The sequence below is a fragment of the Monodelphis domestica genome, chromosome 2 (genome assembly GCF_027887165.1).
Source record: "Monodelphis domestica isolate mMonDom1 chromosome 2, mMonDom1.pri, whole genome shotgun sequence".
NCBI lineage: Eukaryota > Metazoa > Chordata > Mammalia > Didelphimorphia > Didelphidae > Monodelphis > Monodelphis domestica.
The window spans coordinates 493,160,064-493,185,600 of record NC_077228.1 but is presented as its reverse complement, the minus strand read 5'-3'; the positions used below and the strand labels follow the sequence as shown (position 1 = coordinate 493,185,600).

Here is a 25,537-nt window from a genome sequence, read left to right as displayed (position 1 = left end):
TAACTTGATAAAGAATGTGGTTGTTTCTGATCAATAAGCATTTTGGTTGCTGGGAACAACAGCATAATCAATTGCTTACCTTGTAAAGTACTTCAGAAGGTTCTGACTCACATAATGAAGGACAACTTCATTGTGTAAGCCAAGATTTTAACAGGCTGCTCAGTTTCCCACCCTACATTTAAAAAGCCAAGAGTTTTATTAGTAAGTACCTTTGCAATTTTGTCATACTTTAAAACAAATTATTTTTTCTTATTTTGGTAACATATCCACAATGTACATCAGAACTACTAAAATAATTGATGAAAGCAATTGTGTGATTCTTCCATATTGGAGATTTGGTACTAAAACCTGGAGACATGCCTCTTTCATCTCAAAACTATTATCATTATCTATAATCAACAATGGTACAAAAGGATGTATACCTAAATCCCTAGTGTTATCACTGAGATGACTTTGGCTTCCAAATGCTATTCCCAACTGACCTTAAATTCTGGAAATTCTGGAAAAAACTTCCAGCAGGGCTCTGTGACTGACGGTGTCATCCCAGGACCACTCCAGCTAAGCTCCAGGAGATTGTTGACATCCAGGACAACTGAGACATGTTGAATTTTTTTTATGACAATAACTCCTAAAGACCGTTAGTCACATTGGAGAAATGTTGCTATCTGTTTGGGTGAAGGAAGTCCCTCTCTCAATAATGTCACAGGTCATTGAAGAAAATTTGGGGTTCTTTGGAGGGAGAATAGTTATGGTTTGCTTGTTTGTTTTTAATTTGTTTTAATTTGTGAAAAACATGTTTGAAAACTCCTGTAAATTCAAGTTTGGGATAATTGCTTGGGGGCACTGAGTGATTTGTCTATGGCTGCATAGCTTATGCTTTTATGGGCAGAACTTGATCTTAAGGCTTCCTAGCTCTAAAGCTGGTACACAATTAATCAATCAGAAAGCACTTATTACACACTTACTATTTGGGCATCTGGTGACTCAGTGAATGAGCACCAGATTCAGAGTTGGAAAAAGTTCATGAGTTTCAAATCCATCCTCAGACACTGATTAGTTGTGTGACCCTGTGAAAGCTATTTAATTCCCATTTTCCTCAGGTTCCTCTTCCATAAAACAGACACAGACTGGAGAAAGAAATGGCACACTACTCCCATATCTTTGCCAAGAAAAACCAGTGGACAAAGTCCATGGGGTCACATAGTTGAACATGACTGAACAACAACAATATACTATACACTAAAGCCACAAAGAAAAAGTAAAAATGCCTCCACACCTACATACCATCCACCCTACCCCAAAAGAGTTGACTATACTATGGGGGCAACAACATGAACACATACAAGTCTACACATGATACACACAAAGAAGCTCCAAGGTAAACTTAGAGGGGAGGGCATTAGCACTAGGGTCAACTAGGAAAAGTTTCCTACAAAAAGCTGAGCTGAGTCTTAAAGAAAGCCAGGAATTATAAGAGACAGGAGTGAGGAAAGAGCATTCCAGGCATGGGGAGGGGGAGGGGGGGAGACAGCCAGTGCTAAGGAAAAGAGACTGAAGATGGAGCATTGTATGTAAGGAACAATAAGTTGGTATATAAGTGTATAAGGGTAACAGTAAAGATTGGAAGGGGCCAGAGGATGAAGCACTTTAAAAGCCAAGGAGAGCAATAGAATAGAAGTAATGGGTAGAAATCTCAATGAGGCAAATTGAGAGAGAGAGAGAGAGAGAGAGAGAGAGAGAGAGAGAGAGAGAGAGAGAGAGAGAGAGAGAGAGAAAGAAAGGAGGGAAGGAAAGAGAGAGAGGAGGGGGGAGAGAGAGAGTGAGTGTGTGTGTGTGTGTGTGTGTGTGTGTGTGTGTAACTAACAACTTTCTATAACTGGAATGGGCTACCTAAGGGAAGATACTGGAATGTTCTTCATTATAGATCCCTAAGCAAATACTAGATGATCTTTTGTTGAGTATGTCATAGTAGAGATTTTTCCTGGGTATGGGTTGGGCTAGATGACTGACTAATGTCATTTCTGCCAACTTAAATTTTGTGATTCTATAAATGTGTCATAAGGAATCCCAGATTTCCACAGAAAAATCTTAAGCAAAATGTTCTAGGCTTGGTTAGAAATCTGGTTTGCACTTTTTGGACAAATTTACTTCTTGATTCTAGACTAAGAAGCAGCTAACTTTTCAATCTTACATTTTATATGATAGAAATCTATATTTTCTATCAATCTGCAATCTAAGTGTTGATTGGACACCTACATCAGGCACTATCCACACAAACAACAAAGCTGATTTGGGAATTCACCAGTCTTACCACTTTTACAGTTTGAGGCACTAATCCCTTCATTTTACAGATGAGAGAAAACAGGCTGAGAGTTTTAAAGGATTTCATTGTCTGGCTATTGCCTAACTAGTATCATTTCAGAGGTCCCAAGAAGAGGCCTTCCTGGCTGATACATTCCCTTAAACAGACGAAGCTTTTCTTTGTATAATTAGAAGGGGGAAAAAAAGGCTAAAAAGCAAATACTCCTAGAAAATCTGGCAAACTTGTCATAATAAGGTGCAAAAATGTTTTTAATTCAGTTATATTTTTCCCTAGAGAGAAGACTCACAAGATAGAAAGAGATACAATAAAGAGATACAAGAAATTTTGGGTGCCTACAAGGGAAAGGAGAGGGAGGAGGCAGAGGAAGAAAAGCATACAGAGAGGGAAAGCTAAGGAAAAAGAGGGATTCAGTGAAAGTTGTGCCAAATCTGGAAGCAGAGATCCTGGATTCAAATTTCAGCTCTGCTGCTAACTGTGCGACATTGCACAACTCCCTTAACTTTACCCTCTCTGGACCTCATTGGTAAAATAAGATGGTCTCTAAAATCCCTTCCAGCTCTGTCTCTATCATTTTTTAATATGTTTTCTTTTTTCCCCCATTACACATAAAAACAATTTTTAATATCCTTTAAAAATTTTTGAGTTCCAAATTCTTTCCCTGTCATCATTCCTCTTATCCCCACCCCCAGAGATGATCATCAATCTGATATAGTGGTTGGTTCAGATCATGCCTCTACATGTATCTACTATGGGTGTGACCACTTCCTTCTCTAAACTCTGCATTTCTTCACCAGGACTTCCTCAGGCCAGTGAAATTATAGGTCTAGTCCAAAACCAAATGAAAAACAATGTTTTTCTCTGCTTGGAATTTTTGTTCCAGCTGGGGTGGGAGGGAATAATTTAATCACCCAGCCTGCTCTGAGAAAGTGGGCAGAATCATTAGGGAGGTGGGGCAAGGGTGCTCCTCCCCAGATTTTTTCTGATATTGGCCTTGGAGTTGCATTCTTCTTTGTTAACAACAGTGAGTGCCAGAGCTCAGAGAGCTGAGTAAGACAGGACTAGAGAAGAGGTAAGCTCAGAGGCTTTCTGGACCCATGTCCCCACAACCCAGCTTCTCTCATCTACCATAGAAAGAACCTGCATACCAAAGACTAACTCTCAAATCTGTTGGCCTCCTTAGTATCTGATAATGGGGATAATAATCTGAAACAGGAAGAGCACAACATCTGCTTTTCCTGAGACAACTCTGGTCTCTGCACATGTTTGAATGACAAAATGGATAGCTGCTGAACAGGCTCTGATAGCTGGTGTAGATGGGAATTTGTGGGCCAGGGGAGTATTCTAGTTTTCCTTCCACTCTAAGATGCTATAAATCTGCTAGGTTTGTCCCCTTAATGCCAAGATTCTCTGCTTCTCTGCTGTGCTCAGGGATTCCTTTCTCCCATTCCCTTTGATAGGTGGAACCCTTCCCCAGTGACTCTCTCCAGAGAAAATGTCGAAGAAGAGAATTGCCGTGATTGGAGCAGGTGTGAGTGGGCTCAGCTCTATCAAATGTTGCCTGGAAGAAGGCCTTGAACCAATCTGCTTTGAAAGGACCGATGACATCGGAGGACTCTGGAGGTTTCAGGTAAACTGCCCATTTCCTTAATCCTCAAAATGCTCTCTTTATCTGGGTGCTGTGGTACCTGGTATCCCAGGGGTAATGCAGTGGTAGGTGCTACCACTGCCGCATTGTATTTTTGGGTTGTTTATTTGTTCATTTGTTGTCAGACTCGTTGTGACCCCATGAACCATAGCATGCTTGGGTCCTTTGGCTAAAAGGACCCTTTTGTTCTCCACTATGGAATAAAACCTGCTATAGCTCCCTTAAAGAATCATCTGTGGCCACAGTCAGGTCCGCAGCCTTCGCTGCACAGATTTGCTGCTGTCGCCACCACCCCTGGGAGCAACTTCTCCCTCTCCTTCCCCAGCCCCAGCCCGCTGATGTAAAGATGAGTAGCTCAGAGGAAGTATCTTGGATCTCATGGTTCTGTGGGCTTCGTGGCAATGAATTCTTCTGTGAGGTAGATGAAGACTATATTCAGGACAAGTCAACCTCACAGGGCTCAATGAACAGGTTCCCCACTATAGGCAGGCACTAGACATGATCCTCAACTTGGAACCTGATGAGAAGTTTAAGGACAACCCCAACCAGAGTGACCTGATCGAGTAGGCAGCTGAGATGCTATATGGACTGATTCAGGCCCTCTACATCCTCACAAACCATGGCATCGCCACAGAAAAATACCAGCAGGGAGACTTTGGCTATTGTCCCCGTGTATATTGTGAAAGCCAGTCCATGTTGCCCATTGGACTATCGGACATATCAAGTGAGGCCATGGTGAAGCTGTACTGCCCCAAGTGCATGGATGTTTACACCCCCAAGTTGTCCAGGCAGCACCACACAGATGGTGCTTACTTTGGCACTGGCTATACCCACATGCTCTTCATGGTGCATCCTGAGTACAGGCCCAAACAGCCTGCCAACCACTTTGTGCTCAGGCTGTATGGCTTCAAGATCCACCCTATGGCCTATCAACTGCAGCTTCAGGCAGCCAGTAACTTTAAGAGCCCTGTCAAGACCATCCGCTGACATGTCTCCTCCCCTCCCCCCAACATCTCAGGCTCTGACATCATTTCCCCTCCCTCCCAATACATATACCTTTCCAGAACCCCTAATGGTTTTTAGTTTAAATCAAGAAGTCAATATTGTGGTGGTGTGGTGGGAGTATGAAATAAAGTGGAGGAAAAGGCAAAAAAAAAAAAGAATCATTTGCCCAAGGAAAATTGGCTAATTCCCAATCATTTACTCAGATAGGTTGGCAGGGAAGATCCCTTGATAGAGGTTCTTTGGAAGTACTTCAACTCCCTTCAATGGATACAGGAACTTAACAGGGCCAGTTAACCAGCTAGGTCGATATTCCCACCAAGGAGTCAAAAGTAGTGATTATCTGTTCATGAAGTCATCCCATGACCCTAGGGCTTCTACCTCAATTTTCCCAGGGGAAATAAGTAAGAGGCTGTCACGGGCAAGGTCCAGCCTCACTCACGACTCCAGGAGTTCCCACCAGGTGTCGAACAAAAAAATAACAAACGGAAGACAGCTTTATCATTATGGCCATGGGACTGCTTTGCATCTGATAGCTGCTCCGCCATCCCCGACTTGATGTTTATTTTTATACCCATTTGCTTGGCACACAGATACATTACCTAACATACATGTCTAAATAGAAATAATTGGAAAAGTGATACATTAACTTTTAACAAATCACTTGATTAACATTCTATATTCTTGTATTGTGATTACAGATTCTTGACAGAATAAAGGTTCTACACAAGATAAATGATTTCGTCACAGGTGGCTTAATTTTCTCATTACCCTGTGAGAAGTTTTAAGTTTACAAACAATCAAGGAAAATTACTTATTACTTTTAATAAAAGGAAATAATCAATCAAAAGTTCTTAAAAGACAATTCAACAATCATATCATTGAGGTTGAAAGGTACTGGGAACACAATTCAGATTTAATATTGGAATGGTCATTTTTCAAGGTTTTAATAGGGAGTTTCCCACTGGCGAGTTACTGATTTGTAAAGTCAAGTCACTGAGGTATGTTGAAGCTTAGTGTACCTGTACATTTTATATGGGCCTTTATGATTGATTTGTATGCTGGCTTCATGAGAATAAGTTTCTGTTAGTGGGAAAGTTCTGAGCTTGGCTTGTAGCTGCAGTTTTACTGGGAATTGTGTACCTAAGTAAAAGTTAACCCATGGTAGTCTTTTGGGATTAGATTTGAGGGTCTGATCTTTTGGTGATGTTTTAGGGAATTAGGGTACAGATATTTTTCTCTTGCATTATTCCTTCTGAGACTAGGGGGAATAATGATCATGTCAATTCCATAGGTAAGGGATATTGATGAGAGAGGTCATGTAAGGGGGACTGAGTGGGCTATCACATCTTGCCAAGGGCCACTCTGTGGCCTCCTTAGCTACTACATGTGACTTTATCAAGGCATCATGGCCTGATGACTCCCAGCAAGAGGCCATTTGTAATGCTTCAGATATCAGGCTGAAAGGTGGCTATTATAATTATATATATAATATATAAAAATGTAATTAAAACATTACAATAAAAGCATGATAAAAATTGTGGCAAGCCAACTACCTCCACTCTAGGAAAAAAGAATGTCAGTGATTATTAATACTTTGAAAACTGCTTTTCAGCAAATTGGCTTCCCTTACAATCCTATGTATTCTCTTATATACATTTAAAAACATGATTCTGAGAAGGGGTCCATAGGCTTCACTAGACTGACAAAGGGTCCAGAAAAATTAAGAACCCTGCTCCACCTGAAGACCTCTAAGGAAAGGGAACTCACTACCTCTCAAGACAAACTTCCTTTTGACGAGTTCTAATTGTTCACAAGTCTTTCCTGACTTCCTTTTCTGAAGATCATGAAGTCCAAGAAAGCAGCCAGATGAGAGATGATAAAAGACCATTTACCAATGTTGTTCCAGATTTCCTGGTACATATGATATTCATCTGCTTGATAGAAGCAATTTCAGCAGTTGGGTCCTCCAGTGTTATATGAACTTACCTCTCCAGTCCTGTAGGAAGAGGAGGAAGAAGACATCTAGCATTTTATGATTTGCAAACTACTTTACATACATATTTGATTTTCACAGATAAAGTAACTGAGACTGAGAAATGCCAAGTGACTTGTATGGTGTCACAATACTAGTAGATGTCTGAATCAGGATTTGAATGCATGTCTCTGACATAGAATGTCCTACAGTCTATCCACTGTACCATATAGCTTCTTCAGTACTATAACTTTTTCACTTGGAAAACAACTTCAGGTAAAAAGTTTTGCCCCAGAGGACATGAACACCCAGATTCCTTTCCCTGCTCACCTACCCCCTAATGCCCCAGCATACGTATATGTAAAATGACATCTCTCAGTTTCCTTTTCTTCACTTGCAGAGATTCCTGGGAGAGGGACATCTAGAGCACAGGGCCAGCTAGTGCCTCCCTCTCCTGGTCTAGCTACAACCTCCTTCCAATAACTCAGTTTCTTAGAAAGAAAAGAGTTCTTTCGATTAGTAATTAATAGAAACAAACTTGAGGGAATAACAGAGAGAGAATATTTCAAGAGTATGTATCACAGATAAAGAAAAAGAGAGAATGGGGTGGGAGAAATGGGATGAGCAGACAGCCCCAGTATCACGGTGCTATTATCGGGACCTGGGGAAAGGGTAGAGAAGGCAAAAGCTTTTCAAACTTCCATTAATAATAGCAGACATTTAGGAACTGTGCTTAGTGTTCTATGAGGGAGTGGGTGTTCATTTCTGTGTAAGCTCAGAGCTTGAGATTGCAGGCTTTCAAGCTGTCCTTAGGGGCACAATAGAATGGACTAAATGATAGTCTAGTTGGGTAGATTGAGAACTCAGAATGACTGGACCAAAAGCATAGTCATTCATTAATGGAATGATCTCTTCTTGGAGTGAAGTTTCTAATGTAGAGTCCCAGGAAGCTGCCCTTGACCCTGTGCAGTTCAAAACTGTTATTAATGATTAGAGGCAGGAACAGCCTAAATGCCACACTTCTCAAATTTCAGCCAGCTTAAAGCCAAACAGTAAAACTAACTGACAAAGTCAGGATACAGGAAGAAAAGCTAGATTGATGGAGTGAATCATATAAGACGATGTTTAGAAGGGATAAATGTACAATCCTGCTGTGGGGTTAAAAAAATGAGCTTCACAAGTAAAGGTAGAGAGCTGCAACTAGGCAGAAGTTTGTGGCAAAAGGATTGGGGAGGAATGGAGGTTTAATGGATTGTAAGGTCATTTGGAGTCACCAGTGTGACTTGGCAGCTAAAAGAACTAATTCATTTTTAGGCATGCATTGAAAGACACAGTAAAAGGGAAATGATAGGACTCTGTCCTGGTTGAACCATATTGCATTCAATTCTACTGTGATTTGATTTGTGATTCCTTTTCTTTTAGTAGAAAATACAGAGTAAAATAAATGAAGGAAGGAATAAGCAAATAAATCAATAGATACTAGGATAAGATAAGAAATGAGATGCTTATCAGCTCTGGGAGGACGGGAGGGGAAAAGAGGAGGGAGAGAACATAAATCATGTAACCATGGAAAAATACTTAAATTTTAAAAATTTAAATTAAAAAAAAATTTTATTGAGGAAGAGTGATAAACTTGAAGTCCAGGGGGCAACTAGGTGGCTCAGTAGATTGAGAGTCAGAACCAGAGAAAGAGGTTCTGGGTTCAAATGTGACTTAGGACATTTCCTAGCTGGGTGACCCTGGGCCCATTGCCTAACCCTTAGCATTCTTCTACCTTAGAACCAATACATAGTATTTATTCTAAGTGATCAGGCAAGGGTTTAAAAAAATACAACAACAAAAAACTGACATCCAGAAACTTGGTTTTCTTAGATAATTTCCACCCTTCGATAAATCACAGCCTCTCAGAGGCTCTCAGTTTCCTCATCTGTAAAAATGCAACTTTAGGAACTTGCATTGTCTGTGGAATGTTCCTAACTGATGCAGCTAGAAAGTTCTGAGACCAGATTTGAACCTCAGACTTCGAGGCCTGGCTCTCAATCAATTGAGCCACCCAACTGCCCCCTAAACCAGATAAACTTTTAAGTTCTCTCTTATTCTGAGATTCTTTTGAGGTTCTGTGACACAGATTGTAACTGGTCTGTGTAAGTTGGTGGGACCAAACACCATCTTATAGGCAAATTGATCATGAGTCTCTCTGAACCTTGCTAGTAGTCTGGCCCTCTGATAACAGACAGACATTTTCAGAAAGTCTTTCTAGCTTGGTAAGACCCATCTGAACTCATGTTCTGCTGGCATAGACTTTAAGAACCCAGAGTTGGTTGCCTCCCATGCTGCCATGAAGCATCAGAAGATAGATAACTAAAAAAAAATTTAAAGAATATTGATAACTGTAACATACAATAAATAAGTGCCTTAATGAATTGTATAACAAATTACGAGGTGAGACTTTTGGATACTTTTTACTCAAAGGAGATCTTTGTTGTTAAGCTTCATAGTCAAGGCGATACTTATATTGGCCTTTAAAAGATGGGAAGGAATTCAGCAGTTATACAGAGCAAGAAAAGACCTTCCATACATAGGAAACAGTGTGATCAAAGGCACAGTCAGGAAAGCAGAGGACATCTTCAGGGTAAAATAGTTAAATTTGATTCAAATATGGCATTCACAGAGGGGGATATATGCTGAGACTGGAAAGGATAATTATTTCAGATTATGGAGAGCTATTGAACTTCTTTCCCAAACTACAGTGTATATCATATACATACCTGTAGATATATATGTCATCTCCCCTCATAGAAAGAAGACTCCTTGAAGGCAGAAGCAAATCCATTTTTGTCATTGTATCCCCAGGCTAAAGCAGAGGATGTGATAGATAGAAGCTGCTTAATAATTTGTTGATTAAAATAATTTGTTGATTAAAAGGATGCTGGTGTAACAGCTATTTCTCAAGAAATTCAATTTAGTTTATAGGCATCAACTCGTTAACCTTTATAAAATTCCTCATCTGAAGGAGAGAATCATTCCTTTCTTCTTACTGCCCTTTCCTCCACTTGGTCCACTTTTAAGTGCAATATTTGGATAGACTAAGGACAAAACAGGACACTTACCTATATTTATACAGCCATGGATCCCAATGTTTGATCTATCTGACCATTATTTGTTCCCTAGTGTCATTGACCATTCAGGAAAGATGACATCTCCACTAACTATAGAGAACTCCAATAATCAAATCTAAGGATGTTGTATGTGTTTCATTTTTACTGCAGGAGAATCCAGAAGAAGGAAGGGCCAGCATTTACAAATCTGTGATCATTAATACCTCCAAAGAAATGATGTGTTTCAGTGACTATCCCATCCCTGATGATTTTCCCAACTTTATGCACAATTCTCAAATCATGGAGTACTTCAGGATGTATGCCAAGGAATTTGACCTCATAAAGTATATTCGTTTCAAGGTAGGAAATGTTGTATCTGTCTGCTTGTGATTACATAACATTTGCAAGTGTTTTTATAGGATAACTATAACTTCCAAGGATACATCAGTCAGCACTTGCTATGATATTTTCCTAATTTCCTCTGTAGCTCTCTGTTCTCATAAAACAGAAAGAAAGGAAAGGGTGCCCTTCTAATCTTTCTAACATAATTTTCTTGGTATATTCACCCTTCAGGACTTGACACTATCAGGAGACTATAGAGGGAGGGAAAAGGTCTTCTCTCCATCAGTGAGAGAATAATTTGTTATTTTGGGAATGTAGTTTTAAGACTCTGCAAATACCAATAATAACAATGCCTTCTGTTTCCATAATATAGTATTTTAAGGCATAGTTACTTATTTTTATCTCATTTGATCTTCACAATAATGTTGTGAAGTACATAGATTAGGAATGAATTTCTTCATCTGTGAAATATATTCTGAAACATGGAGAGATTAAGTAACTTCTCCAAGATCAGACAGCAAGTCTGGAATAATTGTGAATAAAACTCTATTCTTTTGACTCCTGGCCTAGTATGTTTTCCTCTTTTTCATGCTGCTTCTTATTGTTGAACATTAGTAAAATAGAATATTATTTTTATGGTTTCCAGTAAGTTTCCAGATTAAGTCAATTACTTTCCCACTGATTCCTCCCTCTCATCTTCTTCTATTACATTTTGACCTAAAAATACCAAATCAGAATACTAATTGCCCATCTGGCTGGATGTTTCCTGGGGTTGGATGTCATAACTCTTTTTATTAATGAAATGTCAACTTGACCTGAAGAGTTGGAAATATATAATAGCAATCTTAAATGAGATGGAATGGTCTCTCTTTTTTTTTTAAACCCTTACCTTCTGTCTTGGAATCAATACTGCTTATTGGTTCCAAGGCAGAAGAGTGCTAAGGGCTAGGCAATGGGGGTTAAGTGACTTGCCCATGGTCACACAGCTAGGAAGTGTCTGAGGCCACGACTCTTGTCTCTAGGCCTGGCTCTCAATCCACTGAGCTACCTAGCTGCCCGCTGGTATCTTTCTTAAAATGTAGATGAGATGGGGTGGTCTCTTTCTTAAAATATATATGGGATGGGGTGGTCTCATAGATGCCCATGAATCTGAGCATTTCTAAGAGATAAGGACTTGACTAAATAAAATATATTATTCCCTGAATTTCCTTCCACATTTTAGAAGAAAATACCTTTATACTAGTGATATATACCAGGATCTATGAATTTATGTTGTGAGAGAGGATATATGGGGAACTTCTGAGTATGTTAAACTGATACAAGTAGAGTATCATAAAAATAAAAGGATATGAACATTTTCATTAACCAGTGCCGTGGTCTCCAAGACCCGCCCTGTCCATGGCTTCAGATGTCCTCTACTAGGTGTGGTGGCAAAGGTGGAAATGAGTGATGGGAAGACAGTTGAGAGTGTCAGCCTGGGTCAGGCTTTGCACAGAACTTCTCTGTCTGGCCCAGAGTTTTGTTTATTTTTATACCCCTCCATTTTTTCTTGGCACATAGCTACATTATGCAACATACATGTTCAAAGCAGATAATTGGATAAGTGATACATTAACTCTTAAAAAATTGATTAACATTTTGTGATGATTCTATATACTTATATTGTTACTATTGATTCTGACAACCTACACAAAGCTTTTGCAAAAGATAAATGATTTTGTCACAGGCGGCATAGCTAGAGGTCAGTTTTCTCATTAACCTGTAATGTGCTTGGGCTTGTGGACAATCAAAGAAAATCATTTGCTACTTTTAATAAAATAGATAATCAGTAGTTCTTAGAAAAACAATCAACAAACACTGTTGCCGAGTTTTTAATATGAGGCTAATCATTTTTTCTAGTGTCCCATGGGGAGTTTCCAAGATGGATTTTAGTTGGTAAATCAAATCACTGAGGTATGGTGTACTAGCATCTCAGTAGGGTGATTGATATGCTGGCTTAGGAGAATTTGTTCCAGGCTTGCACACTGGGTGAGGAATTTTGAGTACAACTCTCTTAGAAGTTAACCTATAAGAGTCTTTTAGGTTTGATTTCATAGGTGTGATCTTTTGGTGATATTCTGGGATAATGTGGAACATTAATATTAATCCTGCAAGTATTTTGCTCTCATATTATTTCTGAAACTAGGGAGAGAACAAAGATCACAGCATTTCTAATAGTAAGGGATGTTAGCTGAGTGGAAGTCTCCATCCTTCCTAGGAGCCACTTTGTGACCTCCCAGTTTCCATGAGTGACTTTGTCAAAACATCATGGCTTGATGACCCCCAGAAAACCAGTTAGCCCTCAGATAAAAGATCATAAAGAAGACTAACTGCTTCCCCAACCCAAGACATTCAAGAATGTTTTCAGTGGACCATGGAGGGAGTAAGGGAGATCAAAAAGTTAGTTATTATGTTCAAGTTGAATTTCTATCAGAATCTAAAGATGATTCAATATTAGGAAAACTATTAGCATGTTAAAAATCACAACATAATTATATCCATAGGTGATTAAAAACAATTTTTGATAAGTACAATATTCATTTATACTAAAACCCCTAAGAAACATAAGAATTAAGGGGCCCTTTTTTAATATGATTTTTAAAAAGTATACCTGAAGCATGAGCTAGAATTATTTTTATGGATAAATACTTGAAGTGTTCCTAATAAGTATCAGGATAAAGCAAGCATGCTCTCCTTTTGTTGTTACTATTTGATATAGCCCTAGGAATGCTAGCAATAATAAGATAAAAAAAATTTAAGGCATTAATATCAGGAAAAGGAAGATAAAATTATTCTGACAGATGATACAATAGAAATGCCATGCAATCAGCAAATAAACTAATTTAAACAATAAATAGCTTCCATGAAGTAGCAGAATACAAAATATATTCACTAATGTCATCAGTATTTCTACATTATAATAACAAAATCCAGGAAGAAATTATAAAAATAGAATTCTAATTTGAAATGACTATAAAAAGCATAAATGTTAATTGAAAGTCCACTTATGAGGGTATACATAACTTTTATTTAAGTCAATTACATAACATCCTTTATAGAAATAAAGGCATATAATTAGAGGAATCTTCTTTGTTCATGGTAGGAACCGTGCCAATATAATAAAAATACTGAAATAATCTAAATTAATTTATATATTTAATGCTATGGCAATGATTTAGAAGATCAAAAGGTTTAAAATATCAATTAAAAAAACAATAGGATTGAATGTGAACTTTTAGACCTCAAACAATATTATAAAGCATTAATCATTAACATTACTTAGTTCAGGGGGCAGCTGGGTAGCTCAGTGGATTGAGAGCCAGACCTAGAGATGGGAGGTCCTAGGTTTAAATCTGGCCTCAGACACTTCCCAGCTGTGTGACCCTGGGCAAGTCACTTAACCCCCATTGCCTAGCCCTTACCATTCTTCTGCCTTGGAACCAATACACAGTATTGATTCCAAAACAGAAGATAAGGGTTTAAAAAATATATATTACTTAGTTCAAGTTTAAAAATAGAAAAGTAAATCAGTAGAATAGAGTAGGTAGAAATAATTCAAAACTAATTCAGTAGCTCAGTATTCAGTAAAGTCAAGAACAAAAACTATTTGGAGATAGACCTATTTTTTTAATAAGATCCATTTTTTAACCAGGAAAATTAGAAAGCATTTTGCTAGAAAATAAGTTCAAAAGCATCCTATATCATACACTACCATAACTTCCAAATGGGTCTAAGTCCTAAATAGAAAAGAATATATCATTTAAGATATCAAAAAACTTACTTTTCCCAGCTAGGATGAGAGAGAGAATTCTTAAGCAAATAAGAAAGAGGGATGATCCCAAAATAGAAAATAGATGATTTCAACTATATAAAAGTTTAAAAGCTTATACACCAATAAAAGTAATCTAGCTGAGACAGAAAAGGAAGCCATAATTTGGAAAAGAATCTTTAGATCAGTTATCTCTGGTAAAGTTCTATTATCAAAATATATAGGGAATTAATATACATATATAAAAACTAGAGCTATTCCCCAGTAGATAAATGGTCAAACAACATGAGTGGTTTTTATGTTCTAATTAATATTTTTCCAATTACATGTAAAAGCAATTTTAACTTTTTAAAACCTTTGCATTCCAAATTCTCATTCCCTCCCCCCCATCAAAAGCAATCAATTTGATATTATATGTAAAAAGTTTTCAAAAGAATTTCTAACTTTCAACAACTTTATGAAAATATGCTCCAAAGTCCTAAAAAGAAGTGCAGCTGAAAACAACTCTTAAATGTTCCTCCAAAACTAGCAATTTGGCACACAAAAAATTAATAGGAATAGTTTAGAGGAACTGAAGGAGAACAGGCACACTGATAAATTATTGTTGAAGCTGGGAACTTGCCCAGCCATATTGAAAAACAACTCATGGCCTTTCATCTAGAGATTCTACCATTAAATGTATTCTACAAGGAATCAAAGAAAGAAAAGTCTTAATATGTGCCAAAATCTTCATAGTAGCAGTTTTATAATAACATGACTAAACAAATCATGGTAGATAGATACAATGATTTGAAATCATGAATGCCATCATGCATGATCCCTATCAGCTAATTTTTCTTAAATCTCTTTTTTAACAAGGAAAAATTAACTATATAAGTGAAGGTTTAATATATCTGGAAATGACAGTACTGAGGGGAAAAATGAGTCATCAGTAAATCCTTTGAAAATAAAAATAATTTTTAAAAACAGCAAGTGGGAAAGGAAGGAATAAGAAACAACATTAGTCTACCCTTCCTAGTAACTGAGCCAGTAGATTAGTACTTTTAGAATTTACCTAACTTCCCTTATGGAAATTATCTCACTTTGACCTTAGAGAAGAAAAACATTCATCAGAGTGAGAAATGATGTTCTAGCTCCTCTCTGGGAGATAGTTCTTATTGGAAGAGTCCTTCAAAAATCAAGCTCTCCCTTTAAGGTTTCCTACTGCACTAAGGATAACTCTGGGCTCAAGAATAAGAAATCTAACATTGGGATTGAATGAATATTCATCCTTTCTTAGATTAGAAATCTAACCACCAGTTTACAGCATCTAGCCCATTTCTTTCCAGACTATGGTATGCAGTGTGAAGAAGCGACCTGATTTTGCCACTTCAGGCCAGTGGGACATAGTCACCGAATCTAATGGCAAACAAGAAGTGAATGTCTTTGATGGAGTCATGGTATGCACTGGTCATCATACCAATGCTCACATGCCTCTTGAGTGCTTCCCAGGTACGTTATCCAAGAAGAAAGAACCTTGCGCTTTCCATATATATTACAATATTTGGATCTGAGAGAATTGTGGCCAGAAAGGAGGCTGCAGTTTGCCCTGATATTCTGTATTTTTATCTTGGAGAAAGGACCATTGTCAAAGATTTAGCTATCAAAATAACAAGGAAGATAAGCAGCCAATTTTTATTATCTCACTCTTACCTTAACATTTTTGGAGACCAAAAGTAATGAGAAGATGCTAAAGAGTTGCCTTTGTAGCTGCTGAGATATCAGGGCTTTGAGATATCAAAAGATTTAGAATGAGAAGGAATCATAGAGATAACTAGATCCCATAAAATGCCAAAGGTCACAAAGTAGTCCGTAAAAGAGCAATGTGTTTGAACCTAAGTCTTCTGACTTGAATTCCAGCTCTGTTTCACACTGTACCAAATCTTTTTGAACATGTAATGGTCATGAATATATCTTTGTGGGACTGTAGAAGAAATTTGGAATTTTTCAGCTCTGAAGGAAAAAAAAAGTTCCTCTGTCAAAAGGAAATATTGATTGATCCCTCTCTGGCCTCAGGCAAGATGTTTCAGAAGATCCAGGGGAAAAGGAATTAAAAAAGGCAAAAGGGACTTAAGGGATAAAGTAAAAAAAAAAAAGCTGGGGCTAGACAGATTCCCACAGAAGACAAATCAAAGTTTAAGTAACTTATTTATGACAGCTCTGGGCTGAGGCGAACGGAAGGCAGAGCTAGAAGGAATGTGCAAATGGTTCCACATAAGGGAGCTGTTATCAAACAAATTTAAGCTAGTCTCTACCTTTCTCCATGGAATCACTCTGCCTTTGGTCCTCAGGGATAGAGAAGTTCAGAGGTCAATACTTTCACAGCCGGGACTATAAGGACCCACAGGGATTTGCTGGAAAACGTGTCATTGTGATTGGCATTGGGAATTCTGGAGGAGATCTTGCTGTGGAGATCAGCCACACAGCCAAACAGGTTTGAGTCAGTGAATTATTTGCTCTGTTTAATCCCAACCCAGCATCACACAGAAAAGGGGAAAACTTGGTTCATCAAGCCGTCAAAATCAGCTGTCACTTGTGAATGGAGACAATATTTGGGAACCAGGTAACATCAAGTCAATGATAATGCCTTACATTCTAGCTGAAGGCACAGATGGGGGTGGGGGCACAGAGATCTGAATCACAAATGTCAGAAAACGATTGTTAAAAATTGTTTCTACAAGTAATTGAAAATAAAATTTCATTTAAAAGAGGACCAGGAATGGGTTCCTGTAGAAGTAGAATTTTATGTTGAAGGACTTGAAGGAAGCTAAGAGTTTGGAGATGTAAAGAGGGAAAATATTACCAGCACTGCCTCTTCGAGCATCAGAATGAGGGAATGTAATGGTGTGAAAATATGTTGTGTCAGGAGATGGAGTATTTTCTATGAAGGATGACAATGAGGCCAGTGTCATTGGATCACAGAGAGTATCAAAGAGAAGTAGAAGACTGACTGTCAAAGGCTACAGCGAGGTCAAAAAGAATGAGGATTAAGAGAAGGCCATGATATCTGGTCATCAAGAGATCTTAAGTTACTTTGGGAGATCATTGGCTTCTAATTGCCCAATTCTGGTCTTTAAAGACTGGTTTTCCACCATCATCTTTTGATTTTCCCTTTGGTCTATCCTGCTTTTCATGGCTTCCAGCTGTTTAATTTTGGTCTCTATTTATCATTTCATTTGATTTCTGGGCTGCTTTCTCCAATTGGGAGTTCCTGTCTTTTAAACTGTTATTTTCTTTTTGAACTATTTCCCACTTTTCTTGCCAATATTCTTCCATCTTTTTTATAAGCTCCAATTTAAATTCTTTAAGAGCTTGTGGCCAATTTCCATTATTTTTGGAAGGTTTGGATGCATTTATTTGAAGGTCCTTTTCTGCTATTTCCTCTGTAGTCTGGATTTTTCCTCCATAAAAATTATCCAGGGTCAAAGCTTAGTCATCTGCCAAGGACCTAGAGGTGCCCCTGGCTCACTCATTGATGGCTCTGACTCTGGCTCTGTAGGTGGGGTGGGGGAGGGTAGGGTAGATCAACTCACATTTTGGTGGAAGCTATTTCTCCCTCTTATAGTGTGGAAATGCCCAAATCCCACATACTTTCAATGCTGCACCCTCCTGTGGAGTCCCTTCATTCATATGAATTCAGTTTTTTTTGACCTTTTGAGCTAGTCTATATCGGTAAGTGTTGAGGAGAGGTATATTCCTGCAACTAAGCTGCCCCATGTTTACCTGGAAGTTTGAGTTACTTTGGAAAGAGTGGTTTCAGTTGAAAGATGACATCCAAAGACAGACTGCTAAGAGTTAAGAAGATAGTGTGAGAGATGACCTTCCTAAGGAGTTTAGCCACCAAAGGGAAGAAGAGGTGTAGAATAATGGTTAGAGAGGATGGATGGATCTAATGGAGGGTTTTTGAGAATGGGAGAACCATATGTATGTTTGTAAGCAGTAGGGAAGTAGGCAGTAGCCAAAGAAACTTTGAAGATGAGTGAGAGTTGAAATGATGGAGGAAGGAGAACATGGGATCACTTGTGCACATTGGAGAGATTTTTCTTAACAAGAAGAAAGATCATGTCTTCATCATGTAAGACAGGAGTGAGAGAAGAGATAGTGGTGGCAATTATCTGAGAGATGAGATAAAGAGGGAGCTCTTGACAAATGGCTTCAAATTTTCTGTAAAATAAAATTCTCAGATAAGATCTCAGGCGAAGGAAGGGGAATCAATGGGAAGTTTAAGGAGGGCTCTAAAAGTTTGAAAGAGCCACTGCAGCGAGTGGGATGAGTCTGTTAAAGTATTTAAAAATATCTCCATGCCACAAGGATCCCATTGAAATGATATAGAAGATTCATAATCTAAGATATAATTTTCTGCTCTCCAAGACCTTCAGTCTAGTTGGGAAAATAAAATGTGAATATATTTGTACAAAAGATAATCATTCAAAACAACAATATAAGAGATGTTACAATGAAATACATGTTCAATACCCATATGAGTGATAAAGAAAATAAATGCTTTGGCACTTAATTCAGAAGGAGAAGTTATTGTGGGCTACAATGAATGGTCTGGGAAGACTTCATGCAGGAGAGAGTTGAGTTGTATCTTAACAGGGTTTGCATAGGCAGAGAGAAGTGAAGAGAAGATTCTAAGAAGAAGAGAGGGGATGAATTAAATCAAGGAGGTAGAGTTTGTGATATGAGAACAATGAGTTAAACACAATGGCTGAAATGGAAAGTTTGGAAATATGAATAGCTAAAAATATGGATGAATGGATCAATGGATGGATGGATGGATGGATGGATTGGAGGTGGACTGTTGGGTCTTGAATATCAAACAAAGAGGTTTGGACTTTTATTCATTAGACAATTGGGAGTCATTGACTACCTCTGAGCAGGGACTTCATAAAACTGTTGTTCTCTTCTTCCAGGTCTTCCTCAGCACTAGGAGAGGTGCATGGGTACTGAATCGTGTAGGGAATAATGGATATCCTTTTGATATTGTCTTCTATTCTCGGCTTAAAAACCATATCTCAAAGTTCTTAAGCATATCTATTCTGAGTTCACTTCTGGAAAAACAGATGAATGCAAGGTTTGACCATGAAATGTATGGCCTGAAGCCCAAGCACAGGTATGTTCCTAGTGTTTGAAGCAGGAGAATAGAAGTTGAGTAGATAGAATTAAAAAAAGGTATTCCCAGTAGTCTAGAAGTAGAATAATCAGACTATCTGTTCCGCCCAGGTAAAAGTAAACAGCAGAAGGTAATAAGTAACCCATCTTGTCAGTGCCCTCTCCCACTAAAGTACACATAACTGAATAGAACACCCTGGATGTGGGCCTATCGCTTCTTTGTTTCTGAATGTTCTATTTCAGTTTATGCAACCCCAAACCACATTAACTCTAGCTCTATGTGTGTGTGCGAGAGTGTATGTATTTTGGTAGCTCAGTTGACTCACATTACTGCAGTCTATGAAAACCCCCAGGCTTTTCCCATAATACATGTCTTCTAAGTCATATCTTCCCAACATGCAATTTTGTACAGCTGATCTTTTGGAGCCTGACTCAAATCATATCAGCCTACCTTCCACGTAGAACATTATATAATGTTTTTAAGGTTTCCAAATCACTTTCCTCACATTGACCTTGATAGAAGGGTAATGCAAGTATTATTATCCTCATTTATAGATAAGGAAATTAAGAGATTAAATGGTTTGCCTATATCACACAGTTGATAAGTGTCTGAGGTGATATTCAAACCCAGGTTAGTCCTACACTCTAGCTAACACTGCCTCCAAGACTGTTTCTTTTCCAGTCTTCCTATTACTTTTCTCCTCTTATCTTTAGTTTTTTAGGCTATTCAGGGGCTCCATATTTTCTACCATGAAGTTCTCATTTATGTCACACTTACTGAACAGACAAACATATACCAGATTAGCACACGTTGCCCCTATATGCCTGGAGAAGCACTGGAATGTTATTGAAACCCTGTCAACTCAAACAAATTCTCATCTCCCTGGTACTAAAAAATCTTTCTTTCTCATGTTCTCTCTCCCCTTTTTTCCTTTCTTTTTTCTTCCTTCTTCTTGTCACCTCCACATAGAGCTCTGAGTCAGCACCCAACAGTCAACGATGACCTACCCAACAGAATTATTTCTGGCCGAGTGCGAGTCAAGGGAAATGTAAAGGAATTCACAGAGACAGCCGCCATCTTTGAAGATGGCACAAGAGAAGATAACATTGATGCTGTTGTCTTTGCTACGGGCTATAGCTTTGACTTCCCCTTCCTTGAAGATTCTGTCAGAGTGGTAAAGAACAAGGTTTCCCTGTATAGGAAGGTATTTCCTCCTAACTTGGAGAAACCAACACTTGCTATTATTGGCTTAATCCAGCCTCTTGGAGCCATCATGCCTATTTCAGAACTCCAGGGCCGCTGGGCCACACAAGTTTTTAAGGGTAAGTGGGAAGGAATTTTATTATACCAATTTGTTGCAATAGTTTGGGGAAACATCAAAAAATTATTTAAATTTAATTATATTTCAGACTCTTCCTTTAAGCAGCTAAAAGCTATGTGATTATTGACTGCTTAGACCAAGAATCCTTAACCATTTTTTTTGTATCATAGACCCTTTTGATAGTCTGGCAAAGCCTTCTCAGAATAAATGTTTTTTAAATACATATAACAAAATACATAGGATTACAAAGGAAAACAATCATAATGAAATACTATTATCAAGCCTTTTTTTTTTTAACTTCATCAACCCCCAAGAGAATAATGACCTGGCTTAGGTGGTTATATCTCATCACATTCTTGAAAAGCAAATCTATATCATTTAACCAGTGTTATTGCCATATAAAGGCAAAGTAGAGGCTTTCTTCAAATACAGAATGAAACCTGGTTAAGCCAAGAACAAATCTCCAATAAATTTGCCTCTCTGGGCTTTATTTTTCCTCTTTATAACACTTCTTCTCTTCATTTATGATTAGTATATTCACCACAATCATTATCATTGTATGAACCATGCTTCCTTAAGTCATTTATTGAGATAATGCTTTTGTGGGTTTCATTAAAAATGGATGATCAGGCAGCTGGGTAGCTCAGTGGATTGAGAGCCAGGCCTAGAGACGGGAGGTCCTAGGTTCAAATCTGGCCTCAGACACTTCCCAGCTGTGTGACCCTGGGCAAGTCACTTAACCCCCATTGCCTAGCCCTTACCACTCTTCTGCCTTGGAGCCAATACACAGTATTGACTCCAAGATGGAAGGTAAGGGTTTAAAAAAAAATGGATGATCACAAAGTGTTATGAGCATGAAGACCATGTCTCATCATGGCATGAAGGTGGACCCAGGTTCTCAAAGGCTTTGCCAGAGAGGGCCCAAGCTGGGATAGATATTATAATGCTAGAAAGCCTTTTTGTATGGACCTGGAGACAGACTGTCTGGTTTCTGGGAGCCAGCCTAGCTAAATTCACAAAGGTTCATCACCGACAGATTCCCTACTAGACGCTGAGTTCTTCTACCATAACAACCCCTAATTGGGGTTGGAACAGGTCTTGGAAGGAATATGTAGGAAAAGCCTTCTCCTCCTTCTCCCATCCATTCATGAAATTGTTCATGAAGGCACACAAAAATGTAGTAGGCAGTAGGAAAGGAATCGGGACACTTCCAAGATTCCTATTATTCTCCTAAATTTACCAGCACTGGAATCATGATGGATCATTTCCCCATTAATGGCATAGATCGGGAAGCCAATTTCCTGTGAAAAGTCTACTTTTTCTAGATGGGTTGATATAAGAGGAGAATCTTATGTTAAAATAGAGGGCTTTAACCTGGGCTTCATGGACTGCAGTTAGATTTCAGGGGATCTATGACCTTGAAAACTGTATTGTATGTTATTTTCACTAACATCTAACAAATTTAGCATTCCTTCAATTATTGTGGAGGCAGCTAGGTAACAGAGTGGATAGAGCATCAGACCTGGAGTAGAAAAGGCCTGGGTTCAAATGTGATCTCAAGCTCTTCCTAACTTTGTGACCTCAGGCAAGTTATTTAACCCCATTTGCTTATTCCTTGCCCTTCTGTCTTAAGAGTTATTACTAGGACAGAAAGTAAGAGTTTAAAAAAAAAGAAAACATTTTTCTGAGAAGTCTTGCTTCACTAGATTGTGAAAGGGGTCCATGATACAAAAATGGGTTAAGAGCACCTTGGTTGGAACCAGCCCAATTTAAAATAGATTTTTAGCTTGATTATCTGGAACTTAACCTCTAAGATAAACTGAATTGTTGATAGGAAGAAGGAAAATGTCTAAACACAAATGAAGTCTACACATGAGCCTGAGATACTAGAGAAGAGGCCAAGGTCCTCAACACCAGTGATTCTATAAGCAAGTGAAGCTATGATACTCTATCCTCTAAAAGGAAATTTTCTTCTGAGTATCTCCAACCCAGTTTTAGCCTTCCATAATACTCAGTCATGTAAAAGGAAATGCAGCTGCCTCAGGAGGATGGGGAAGCTGGTAAGAAGCCACACCACAAAGCAATTTGGAAATCAAAATAAAAAAGCAAGTGGGAGAGAGAAAATCTCTCACCCAGGGAAGCAGCTTGGCTTAACACAAGGATCAGACTGAAAGTTCTTCTGCCATAACTGTGAATTCATTACCAGCAATCCACAAGGCCTCTGGCCGGACATTCACTAGCCTTGCGACCTTGGGTGGACCACGAATTCCTTGGCCTCAGTTTCCTCACTTACAAAATAGGTGCATTATTTTACTACTTCTTTAATGGGATAAATATAAGCAAAGCACTTGGGAAACTGCAAAACTCCACATAATTGGGACCTGATACCCCTGCTTGATTTCTTAAGAACCCACGGCCATTCTTGTTTAGCCACTTTAACAAAAATGGTATCATTTATTGCTTAGAATCATCTTGCTTGGAATGTTTAAAGTTCTTTAAATTAAAATTTTAATTTATTTTAATTAATCCACATATAATGTATTTATATGTGTGTATATATACACATGTATGTATCTCTATGCATGTACATATATGTGTATGTATGTGTGAGCCATCGACAACAAAAGATAAGTTCTGATGGAATGTGTTTGGGGGTAGGCTGGGGGAGAGAGGCTTTTGGGGGGTTTATTGCTTATAAATAAACCATAAAAGTAGCATCTTCAGGCTGTGTGTGGCTTTCCTGGATAAGAAAGAAAACTCATTGTATCCCCAGAACCAACAAATCTTTGTTAAGCAACAACTGACACAGTTGTTGCTTAACAAAGATTTGTTGACCAATTGAGTCATAAATTGACATTTCCAGTGTGGCTACTGTGAATGTGTTCATGCAGGAATAGCTGAGGGATAAAATCTACACGGTACATTACCCAGAAATGTGGGTTCAAAGACAAAGTGCTTTAGAATCCTCTTGATCTTTTCCTGACTTTGCCCCCTTGGTCTTGGGGACTCTGTTCATCTCCACAATGCATGGCCTGTGAAGTCCCCTTTGGCCCTTCACCTGAAAGAGGTTTTAGAAGGCAAGGCTTGTCCTTCTCCTTAAGATCTGGGTTTAGACCCTGGTTCTAACTGGTCTCCTTTTCAAGCTTACATAAAGCCCCATTGTTATCAGGTAGACTCTTAAAAGGGAGATGGTTTTGCTTCTTTACATTTCCTCTTGAAACCAAATAAGGCAGTTGACATTTAAGGGTAGTTGAGAGCTTTCCTCACCACGATCTTGGGAGGAAGGATGCCTCCAGTCTAGGTTACCTTTCCGAAATGGAAAGTTCCATGAAGGGGGATCATGGCTCGGTGGACCCAGCAGAGCGAGGGAAGGAGAGGTAGGGAGAGAATGTGGAAGTTGGCATCTTTCCCCCACAATGATGTCAGATGCCATGTGTGAGATTTAGCTAATTCTTGTTCAACGTAAGGAAAAACCCAATCTGCCCCAAAGTCAAGTCCACTGAGATGCCTTGAAGGAAAAGAGAGATGACCATTTATCTAGGTACGTTCAAGAAATGACTCCTGCTTAAGTCTAGGCTTGTCTAAGGTAAAGAGGAAATGAGAAAAGAATAAACATTTCTGTCATGCTTACTGCGCAAAGTGCCTACAATTATTACCTCCCTTGATTCTCTCAACCACCCTAAAAAGTAGATACTAATACTATCCCCATGTTACAGTTGAGGAAATTGAGGCAAAGGTTAAGTGACTTGCCCAGGATCATATAGCTAGTTAGTATGTGAGGCTGGATTTGAATTCAGGTCTTCCTGACACTCAGTTCAGCATCCCATTCATTATGCTGCCTAGCTTCAAAGGACCAAGTAACTCCTTGGGGTTCTTCTGTGGCAAAGTCCATTGAGTAGAGTATTTGTGGCCCTTCAGGGGAAAAACCCTTGAGACACAGTCACTGGCTGAATAAATATGAGCTATCTCTGATACAAACTCACCTCAATTTTCCTGCAGGGTTTCTATCATATAGAACAACAAAAATCAAGGGAAATACTTACTGTACTCTGAATGGCTTCCCTTGGAAGATAATACCAATAACCAGCATTGATATAGGTTTACAATGCACTTTACAAATAGCATAAGCCCCATAACAACCCTGGAAGTAGGTGTCATTGTTATCTTCATTTTACAGATGAGGAAACTGAGGCTCAGAGGGGTCACACAGCTATTGTGTGCAAAGCAGGGAATGAACTCAGGTCGAACTCCCTTCCAGCACTCTATGGCCTCTGCCACCTGACTCCCTAGGTACAGGAATTCCTGGGAAGTACAGGAAAAATAAACCCACAGTTCAAAAAAATCCACTTAAAAAATATGATAAGGGGCAGCTAGAGAGACCACAGATGGGAGGTCCTGGGTTCAAAGCTGGCCTCAAGACACTTCCTAACTGTGTGACCCTGGGCAAGTCACTTAACCCAAGTTGCCTAGCCTTGATCACTCTTCTGCCTTGGAACTGATTCTTAGTATCAATTCCAAGACAAAATGATATATGGTACAAATAATTAAAGCAGTTTATAGATGGTACATACTACAAGCAATTAAACTCTAGAAAGAAACACCTGCACACAGGACAGCTATGGGGTACAGGAAACTGTTTCCAGTTAAACACTGTTATAATTTTAACTTTCATAGAAGCCCCATGAAAATCGAGATGGAATGACTTGGGTTCAAGTCTAAACTCTCACAGGATAAACTCTTTGAGGTGGAGAACCATGGCTGCCATATTCTTATGCTGGGGGCATGCAGTGTGCAGTAGAGGACTTGTTGACCTCTTCATCTGGAATGGGAAACTGACCTTTTGGGGTCTGAGATCTGTTTGTTTCAAT

At 38.7% G+C, this 25,537-nt stretch overlaps 1 protein-coding gene and 1 pseudogene across 3 annotated transcripts in view; both read left to right on the top strand.

The window, feature by feature from the left end:
• Nucleotides 1-25,537, top strand: part of FMO5 (flavin containing dimethylaniline monoxygenase 5) — a 63,276-nt gene that overhangs the window by 32,239 nt on the left and 5,500 nt on the right. For 2 of the 3 annotated variants that reach the window (XM_007485325.2, XM_007485324.3), the window contains exons 2-7: nucleotides 3,781-3,950; nucleotides 10,215-10,403; nucleotides 15,522-15,684; nucleotides 16,524-16,666; nucleotides 19,149-19,348; nucleotides 20,318-20,670. In XM_007485325.2, the coding sequence (XP_007485387.2) occupies nucleotides 3,816-3,950; nucleotides 10,215-10,403; nucleotides 15,522-15,684; nucleotides 16,524-16,666; nucleotides 19,149-19,348; nucleotides 20,318-20,670 (1,183 nt within the window). In that variant the 5' untranslated portion in view covers nucleotides 3,781-3,815. Of the gene's footprint in view, nucleotides 1-3,253; nucleotides 3,393-3,780; nucleotides 3,951-10,214; nucleotides 10,404-15,521; nucleotides 15,685-16,523; nucleotides 16,667-19,148; nucleotides 19,349-20,317; nucleotides 20,671-25,537 lie in introns of those variants that run through there. The other variant, XM_001363169.5, reaches the window with a different exon arrangement.
• Nucleotides 3,958-10,208, top strand: LOC130457520 (casein kinase II subunit beta-like; annotated as a pseudogene).